This window comes from Mustela putorius, unplaced genomic scaffold (genome assembly GCF_011764305.1).
Source record: "Mustela putorius furo isolate JIRA1106 unplaced genomic scaffold, ASM1176430v1.1 tig00003853_pilon_pilon_pilon, whole genome shotgun sequence".
Taxonomy (NCBI): Eukaryota; Metazoa; Chordata; class Mammalia; order Carnivora; family Mustelidae; genus Mustela; species Mustela putorius.
This window is the reverse complement of record NW_025422005.1, coordinates 55302067-55312059: the sequence shown is the minus strand read 5'-3', so window position 1 is coordinate 55312059 and position 9993 is coordinate 55302067. Positions and strand designations below refer to the sequence as shown.

General features: G+C 45.5%; 1 protein-coding gene across 1 annotated transcript; it reads right to left on the bottom strand.

The window, feature by feature from the left end:
- Window positions 1–6417: 6417 nt before the first annotated feature.
- Window positions 6418–9584, bottom strand: GADD45A (growth arrest and DNA damage inducible alpha). The gene is made up of 4 exons (XM_004762981.3): window positions 9318–9584; window positions 8669–8770; window positions 8179–8416; window positions 6418–7095 (listed from the first exon to the last, which is right to left on the bottom strand). The coding sequence occupies exons 1-4, from the start codon at window positions 9359–9361 to the stop codon at window positions 6982–6984; spliced, it is 498 nt and encodes a 165-aa protein (XP_004763038.1). The 5' UTR covers window positions 9362–9584; the 3' UTR covers window positions 6418–6981.
- Window positions 9585–9993: the final 409 nt, after the last annotated feature.

The window sequence follows — 9993 nt, the reverse complement described above, 5'->3', positions numbered from 1 at the left end:
CCAAAATTCAGGTCAAGTCTCTCTTCCCTGGAAGGCTTCCTCACCACCACCACTACCTTACACACACACACACACACACACACACACACACACACAGCACATGCCCAGACTTGCTCAGATACCACACTGACTTGAAAACGTGTCAGCTTCCTATACTCGACTGCAGGTAGAAACTGCATCATAATCACGTTTACATAGCAAGTTCTAGCACAGTGCTCGGCATACGGTGGGCGCTCAACCTTTGATTTTGAACAGAAAATGTTCTGATACTTCAAATGAGCAATAAAGAACCAAACTAAGTTAATAGAAATGGTGGAGAGACTAGCTTACTCGAAATGAACATAATCTAATTGGATGGTGTCTGTCCATATTCCCTTCCATGGGCCTATCTGGCTTACTGGGGGCTTTTCCTTTTTCTTTGATCACCCTCTAGTTTCAAATACAGAATAATTACATAGACTACATACATAGCATGAATGCATAGAAAATGACTCATGGGAGATATAATTATCTTTAGGTTACATATAGCCAATACTTCCAGGAACCGACCTAAGTGTTTTCTACACACAATTCCTTTAATCCTCAGGACAAACCAAGGAAATATGCCTTGTTTGTTTTCATTTTGTGGGAGAAATAACTGAAACTTAGAGAAGTTACACTAACTTTCCAAAGTTCTAATGAGGATCAAAGATCCAAGCCCAGATCTTTCTGGCTATAAAAGCCCATGGTCTTAACTACTACACTCTTTGGTCTTTATTTTTGCCAGCTGAGTCTGTAACAGACCAAGAGGCGACCTGAAATCAGAAAGCTCTTCTCCAGGTGAGCCATTTCTTGTGAAATGATTATTTTGATGATTGTAATACAATTGTAATAGGGCGACATAATCCGGTGTTAAGTGGCAAAACTAAGAAAGTTTGCTATTTCTGTGCATAGTAAGTTCTTTCTCAGACACTTAATTGTAAAAAAAAATGTGTTAGCCTAAAAGCGCCTTAGGAACATACAGATCACTTTTCCCAAGATGAAGTTCCAAGATGAAAGAGAACAATTCTTAGAATTCCCTCCTGGTTTCTGTCTCCTTTTGTTTTCCTGAGGCTCTGTCCCACTTATTGGATAAGTAAGAGATGAGATCCAATTAGTTTCACCCTCCCCCAGTCTAACCTCTGCTGTCTCGTTGGCCTCTTTGAGAGACAGCTCCCGGATACAGAGGACTGAATTCACAGTAAAACTCTCTATTCTTTTTCTTCCTTGCCCTGTGACTCTGGAGGTGTCTCTGGACCTCTCTAAGCCTCCATTGCTTTAGCAAGGAATCAAATTAATAAACGTGAAAGCATACTCTAAGCCAGAAAGTGCTAATTGATCGAAGAAAAATATGAATTCAATTCACTTCCCAAACTCCTATCTTGTGCCTGACACTGAGCCTTACTCGGGTTGTTTTGATCATGCGGTCTGAGTTCTTCCTTGTCTCATGCAAAGGGCTCAGCACTGTGCCCAGCACCTAACAAACAGGTCTGTTGGTCAGCCATTTCAAGGCAGCGTGCTGAGAGCCGTTCTGTGTGTAGACTCTTTCTGCCTCTTGGAGTCATTGTAACTTGTGCAATAAACACCGTAGTAAACTGGTAAATTCTTACTCTGTCCACAGGTAGCAAGTATTTCTGGTTATAGCTCTTCCCTGAAAATAATTCAGCCTTTGCAGAGAAATGTGCGTTTTTCAGCTCCTGGCCAGCCGCATCAGGGAGGCTGGAAACTGTTCAAAGGTGAGCTTCTCCTTCTCCTCTACCCGCCAAATTGGTAGAATCAGTCTGCTAAAATTCACCTGGAAGAAGGCCAAGAGTGCTTCTCAAACTTCCCGGATAAGAATTACCTGAGGTGCTTGTTAAAAAATAAATTCTGAGCCGTATCTCAGCTCCCACTTACTCTGAAGCCCCCAGGAAGGGTCTTGAAGCTGAATTTTTAAACAGACCACTGTAGGTCTTTATTAGTATGAGGACAATTGAGAAATTCTGATAGTGCAAACACCTCCCTTTACACAGGAAAATTCTGAGCCCCAGACTGAGAGATGTGAATTGTTGGGGGTGAAGGGTGGCCCCCACATACTTAAAAGGATTACCAAGGGAAGCCTAAATGAGTCCAGCAGGCTTGAGTTGACAAGTGGGAGGGGTGAGGTCTGTAGCAAACAGGAAATCTTTGTCTAAGAGAGGAACCTCCTCTCAGCAAGCCAAGTTTCTTTTAGCTGAGTTTTTGCATAAGGACTTTGTGAGCCATAGCATTTTTTCCCTGCCTCTCACACTAGTGATAGCGCTCTGTCTCTTCCCTCAGTGTTAATGGTTATTTTTAAATGAGTTTAAAAATCATTTTAGTAAGTAATCTCTTCACCCAATATGGGGCTCAAACTCATGACCCCAAGATCAAGAGTCACATGCTCTACCAACTGAGCTGGGCAGGAGCCCCTAAATGATTTTCTATCACCTAATTTTAAAAAGGGTGACTTGTAGGACCCTTCCTGGTCTCGTTCCTACCACCCTTCCCACTTCATCACCTATCATTGGAAAATATGGTTCCTGGAGCCAGATTGCCTCAATTTGCATCCTGGAGTTGCTACTTACTAACAGTATGACTGGAGGCAAAGTTCTCTCTCTGTGTGTCCAACTCTTTGGCTTCCAAATGGCAGCAATAGTACCTACTTCCATAGAGTTATTGTGAATCCTAATGTGTTACCATCAAGAACTTAGAACAGTGCTCAGCATGTAATAGACCCTATGTGTGTTATGATATATATATATATATAGATAGATAGATAGATCTAGATAGATAGATAGATAGATAGCTTTGGAGGGGTATATATATATACCCCTCCAAAGCTAGCCTCAAACATGCCTTGAATTCGCACTTTCAGAACCGCAGTCCCCCCCTTCTGGAACAAATGTTCTTCGCTGTCCCCTGGCAGAGCTTTTTATCCTTCAAGTTTCACTGATCTGGCAAAGCTTCCTGTCCCCAGGAACTCTTACGCCTCGAATATAACACATCACCACTTAACACTCCATATCGCATATGTCAGGCGTTTCCACTAAAGGCAGAGACCTTGCTTTTCCACTTTTGTAGCCCCAGGACCTAACACAGTGCCAGGGACACCCTTTCAATAAATAGTGTTAAAGGAATAAATGTGCTGATCTTGATTTCTTATTTGATTATAAACTTAAGGACAAATGCTCCCATTGGCTACATCTTATGTAATCTCTATAGCTCCTAGCAGAATTATATTCAATTGTCAATCAATTAAGTAATTTCTGTGGTTTGCAAAATACAATGCTCACTTCTGATCAAAGAGCTTCCTACCTTTCCTTCCTATGCCATCCCCTATGCCCTCCAGAGATTTCTAAGATTTGAACTCCCATTAGTAGTTCACTGGGCCTTTCATCTGTTACTGGGCATTTTTTGCTTTGGATTATATCTACCGATGTCCATGTCTCATTGCTTGGGGCTCCCTGAGGCCAGAGAACTTGCCTGATTGATTGATTTTTGCACACTTCAATATAACCAGCATAGCTCCTTGCTCATAATAAGCACTCACTAAATATTTCTTGGTGGTTTTCATGAATATGATCTTTTCACAGAGTTTCTTGTGTTTTCCTAAGGATTGTTAAAAAGAAAGAAAAAAGCTTCAATTCCATTTGAGGGATGATGGCCCCATGTTAAATCATGCCACTGAGAGTTTGGTTCATTTGAAAGAAACATATCTCACTGCTTGCAGCCTTTTACCACATGGAAAAGAATAAAATTTAACTTACATAGTTGAAAATTGAGGAAACCAGGATTTCACAAGGGTTACAATAAAGCATCACAAAAGATGCTTTGGAAATGTTTCCAGTTGATAGTATACAAATGCTCTTTCCTAGAAAGAACGCTTTTTTTATTTAATTGGGAAGTAATATATGTATCACAGGAGATTAGTTATCTTCATGAGTCCTTTTATTATAGAAGTTTAACTTACTAAGGCCTTGGTTAATTGTAAAAGGAGGAGGCAAGGGTATTTACAACACTGGGGTGAAGTTGTCGGTGAAAAAGTAGGTATTTTCCAAATACAACACACCTTAGGTAGATGAAGGGATTTTTGTTCTTGTTGTAACATTTCCACCTACTTGCAAGAAGTAGGCTTAGTAGCATTTAAGGCAATGACTGAAGAATATTAACATCAATTAGAGGTAGAAGTTGCCCAGGTAATTGCACACTTGTGTACAATTAACTGCTTCACGGCTGGGTTTTTCAATGCCATGTTAACTTTGTGTTATGTTCAGTCAGGAAAGAAAAGCAAAAGTTACAACTTAAAACCCCAGATAACAGTTTTGCATTAAGTATTGGGCTCTTCCTGAAACAAAACAATCTGAAGAATGGATACTACCGCTTCCCATCTCTAAGCACTATGAATATAGAAGAAAGGTTTGAAACTCCTTTCTCAAAATTAATAGATTTATATTGCGTTTTAAAGCATCAGAGAAACCCGATTGCCTTAGCCTGCATTTTAGGGATAGACTGTAACTGAGCACCCATCACGTGCCAGCTCATTTGCATTCATTACTTCTCATTCATTGAACCAACAAGTATTAATTCAATACCTACCGCTTGCTGAGAAGTGTGCTAAATCCTGGGCTACCATTATGAACCAGACATTAGCCCTTAGCTTTAGTTTTATAGTTTTGCAGAAGACAATTGTAGAATCACCAAAGACATTTTGTAGAGTGACAATTCTGGGTCATTTACCTCCCATTTTATAGCTGAGGGAAAGGAGATGCAGAAGAACTAATGATGATCTTCACACCTAGCAATATGGCTGCTTTCTTCTCTGTGTTCTTGGCTTAATTCACTCATTTTGCAAGGGTTTTCAGTCAAGCAACTGTAGAAGAGGATTGAAAATCCTTACTAAAGAAGGTAAGAACATTCTATTCAAAACCCACTGCTCTCCCCATCTTTTGGTAAAACAAAGGTTAAGTACCGGTTATGTTTTGGATCAGGCACCAGCTTGAATAAAATACAATGAGCTTAAGGCCTAACAACCCACATTTCTGGCAGATGTGGAAAAACAGAAATTTAACTGTGAGGTGAAGTGCTTCTTGGGCCTGTGTTATTCGGAAGATGCAGAAACTTGGAGCTTTGTATTACTATCAGTTGGTTTGGTTTTCTCTCCTGACTTCTATCTTTTCCTAAATGACCTGTACTCATGACAAGGATGGGAGACACATGGTGGGGGGAGCCGTGGGGGAGGGGTGCCATTTGCCAATTAGGCCAAAAAAAAAAGAAAGAAAAAAAAATCTATGTTAGGCTTCTCCTCAGTAGGCATTTTTTGCTTTCTTTGGCTATATACCTAGAGGAGATTGTTACAGTTAATTATCAAGTGACTGTTCCAACTAAGAGGGGATTGTTCTGCTAAAGCCTTTCATTTTTGCTCTTTTCTTCCATCTCTCTCATCGAATCCAACCAGACCCCTTGAAACCACAGCGGAAACGTGTAGCTGGAAGACATACAGCTCTAGAGAGAAGAGGGGCACGGGAGTTCTTTGCCAGGCCACTTCCCTGTTTGTTCCTTAAACATGGTCTGCAAACTGCACAGCCTTGGCCTGGTCCAGTCACTTCCTGATTGGCGTCACCTCCAGCCTCTTATCCCAGTAATCTCTCTTTCATGGGTCCTGAAGTTATCTTCCCAGAACACTGATCACGTCACTCCCCTTGTGAAGGCCTCTGCCGAATCCCCAGAGTTTACAGAAGGAAGCCCTAATGCCCTTCAGAGTCTGGGCCTAATCCCCACCCCCTTTTTTCACCTTATCTCTCCCTTCTCTTCCACCCCAGAGGCACACAGAATCACCCTTTGTTCCCTGAACCAGGGTGGGTCTTTCAGGGAACCTGCCTTTGCACAAACCAGGGTCACTGCCAGCAACATCCTTTTCCTCTCTAGCTGGGGAAGTGAAACCTGAGTTCGAAGACCATGTAAAATGACCTGCTCTTGTAGGTAACTTTGGTCACTTTTGCTTCCTTAGCATTCTGCATATATTCTTACTATGACATTAATGTCACTGCGTGGTAATTATTCCAATGTTGCAAGTGAAATCTCAAACACTTCTTTCCTGAACTGCAACCCCAACGCTTCTTAAATGAGCTTTGGCTTTTGGACTTTGGACATAGTGTAGAGTAAGGCACAGTAAGATGTCTGTTTAAATAAAGACTAAGAAATAAAATTATGCCATGTCCAGCCCAAATGCATAAAAGTGGAAAAAACAGATACATGACACATGCAGGTCTCTACCTATATAGAGAGATAGACACATATACTGTAAATACATGATTTCAGAAGGGTTTTTAATTTTTCCATATAAAAAAATTTAAGATACATTCCAAGTTAAAAGAAACAAAAGCACACATTAAGAAATGATGCAATTATTCCATACCAGTTTATTGTAGGTATTGTGTTTCAAAAAATTTATAGCATAAATAACTTTTCATGTCATAAAATAACTTAGTACAATTTATAATAAAACTTTGAGAATTTAACATCTCATCAAAATACAATAAAATATGGTTTTAAAATATGATTAACCCTTTCTGCTTTTCTTTTACTTGAGGGCATATAAACCAAAAATACCCAAACTACTGCAGCACATTTGAACTTTAACAAAGCACATTTGGTTTATGTAAATGTAACTCAACCATCCTAAATTAATACATAGTTTGTTTTCCTTCCTGCATGGTTCTTTGTAATTTTTTGTTCCTTTTGACTTGTATTTGTTGCAACACACCTTCCTTCTTCATTTTCACCTCTTTCCATCTGCAGAGTCATCTTGCTCTGGCCCCCGGAACATGTAGTTGAACTCACTCAGCCCCTTGACATCAGTTTCTGTAATCCTTGCATCAGTGTAGGGAGTAACTGCTTGAGTAACTACAAAGGTATTTCAAAACTTCAGTGCAATTTGGTTCAGTTATTTTCATTCAGATGCCATCACCGTTCAGGGAGATTAATCACTGGAACCCACTGATCCATGTAGCGACTTTCCCGGCAAAAACAAATAAGTTGACTTAGGGCAGGATCCTTCCACTGTGATGAATGTGGATTCTGGAAATAAAATGAGGAAAATAAATTTACTATTTAAAAAAATCAGCATCTGCTAATAATGACACTCATGTCAAGAGGAAAACAACTTCCTCTTGAACATTCTTTACTTTGGCTGTGTGACATACAGACTAGTTACAACCGTAAAAAATAAACTTTCTTCTAGGTAGCTGGTTTCCTGCAGAATCATTAAGGGTAATTCTCCACTAACCCATACTCTGAAAGGATGAACACATGCAACCCTCCGAACCATATACATATGGTTGCATGAGACTTACTTAGTTTTGCATGACAGTATCATTCACAGGTTTGTCCTGTGTAAGACACCTGAGTGAAACAGCTCTGAGACATATTTCCATGCTCTGTGTACAGTGAGATGAGAGCTACGTAACAGTTAACAAAAGCTGCCACTTGATATCCTCCCTAAAGACAGAGTAGTAATTTTTCCGGAGTAGCAAAATGATTGGGCTGCCACTTAACTAGACCAGCCAAAAGGTAGTGAACTGTAAAAGACAAGGCTATCACATTTACCTTTGGAAACACAAGTAATTTACCTATCAAAGGCTTTTATCAGAAAAAAAGTGTCCATTAAAAAAGGCACAATTGCAAAGAAAAAATTCTCACTCCACCCTCTTAATGTATTTCTAGGGAATTAATAAGGTCTGTCTCCTACACCATTTCTATTTTTAACTTTGAGTGGTGGAGAATGAAGCTGACTGACTCCTTAATGAGGGTGAGCCAGGAATTTATTTGGCTTTATCTAATCTGCCCTACTAAAGGAATTAGTCACGGGAGGTAGTGCAGATGTAGGTAGGGAGTAGCTGGGCTGACAGTGCTGACTCACAAGGATCTCTTCCGCTGCTGGCAGCCTCCAACGTGCTTAGACATGTTCTGTACCAGAGAAAATCCTGATGATGAAACCAGCACATCTCGGCTGAAAGTCCAGCCACGCTCTAATGGAGCAAAGGCAGCCACGCTCCAGCCCTCCCCCTCACTGCAGATCTGCAGTCAGGCGACTCTCAACCCTCGGCTCACTTCCCTCCAGGACTCTTAACTGGGATGGGCCTGCAGACCCCTTTCGCTTACCGTCACCAGGACGCAGTGCAGGTCCGGGGGCTGCTCAGCGCCCTCGCTCGAGGCTGGGCTGGCGTCCGTCTCCAGGAGCAGGAGCTCGGCCAGTCGGCCCGGGTTGCTGACGCGCAGGATGTTGATGTCGTTCTCGCAGCAGAACGCCTGGATCAGGGTGAAGTGGATCTGCAGAGCCACATCCCTGTCGTCGTCCTCGTCCGCAGCCAGCAGACACAGCACCACGTTATCGGGGTCGCTGAAGGCAGCGGGAGGGGCGGGTGAGCGCAGAGGCACCACCCGTCTGCGTAGACGCCCGCAACACTCGCCAGGGCCCCGAGGTCGCGCCCCGGCCTGCTCGCTCCCCGCACCCCACCTCCGGGGCAGGGGGCCGAGAGGCAGATGGGAAGCCTCAGGAAACTGCGCGGCAGGGCGAGGGGTTCTCCGCGACGTCGCCTCCCGGCTGGGGCGGGAAGGGGTGCCACGGGAGACGCGAGAGGGCCCCACTTACACGTTGAGCAGCTTGGCCGCCTCGTACACCCCGACGGTGATGGTGCGCTGACTCAGGGCTTTGCTGAGCACTTCCTCGAGGGCATCGCCCACCTTATCCATCCTATCCGCGAACGAGAGCAAAGGGGGTACCGTCAGCCCAGGTCCCTTCGGGGCCATCGCCGCCCCCTCACCCGGCACCGCGACCCTTCCTCCCGAGTCCGTGCGCCGCCGCGCCGCTGGGTTTCTGCAAACGCCAAGCCTCCCCCGGCCCGGTCACCCGCACCCCGCACCCCCGTGACCCCTCGCAAGCCCAGAGGCCAGGAGGCCTGCGAAAAGCCCCGACAGGGCCACCCGCCACCCTCCCCCGCGGGCGCTGCCAGTCAGTCCCTGGCGCTGGGCGCAGCCACAGGCTGCCAGCCGCAGGGGCCGCAGGGGGCAGGGACGGTGCCTTCTGCCCTTTGCCGAGGCCCAGAGGGGCTCGGCCGGGTTAGGGGGCACGCTCCTTCCGTCCACCGGCGCCTCTGGGAAGGTTCCCAAGAGAGACGGGCGGGAGGTGCCTCTGCAAACTTTCAGCCGCTCGCTCGCCGGCAAACCTTGCACAGCCGGGACGCGCTGCGGTGCGCGCAGTGGGCGAGAAGGAGTTCCGGGAGAGGCTCCGGCCGCCTTACCTTTCAGTCTTCTGCTCTCCAGCCGAGAATTCCTCCAAAGTCATATTGCAACTGCGGGTCCCCCACAGAGAGAGAGCGGCGTGCCGGCTGCTCCTGCCACTGAGGGCGCTCGGGCGCCTGCTCTCTGCACTCCCTCACAGGCTCCTCCAGCGCCCGCCGCCTCAGCGTCGTCCAGCCGGTCCTCCCGCCCCACACGCTCGCCCGCCGCCACCCCTCGCCTCCCTACCGGCAGCTGCCTCACAGCCACTGAAGGACAAAGGCCCCGCTCGCCGGAGTTATCCGGCTAACCTCCAGCCAACCACCACCCGCCTCATTTGCATATACACAGCCATTGGGTTATGCAAATAAGCCTGAGCCGACAATTTGACCCTAGCCCCTGGAACCGTGGGGAGAGGAGCGGAAGGGGGTGGAGCCAGGCGGAAGGCGAGTTTAGGGGGCGGGGGCGGTGCAGGGATCGCGGAGGGCGGGGTCGCGAGCAGACTCTTACCCTGTTGGAGTGGCGGGTAGGAAGGTGGGGGGTCTTTGCCGCGGCGGGGGAGAGGGGGTGTCTTCCACTTGAGGCCGGAGCAGGCTGCCAAGTGTTTTTCTAGTTGGTGCACATTTTTTATGGTAGTTTCATGTCCTTTGTTTTTAGGGGTTGCTATTAAAATGTATTTCCAGGGCGAATGCACCCAAG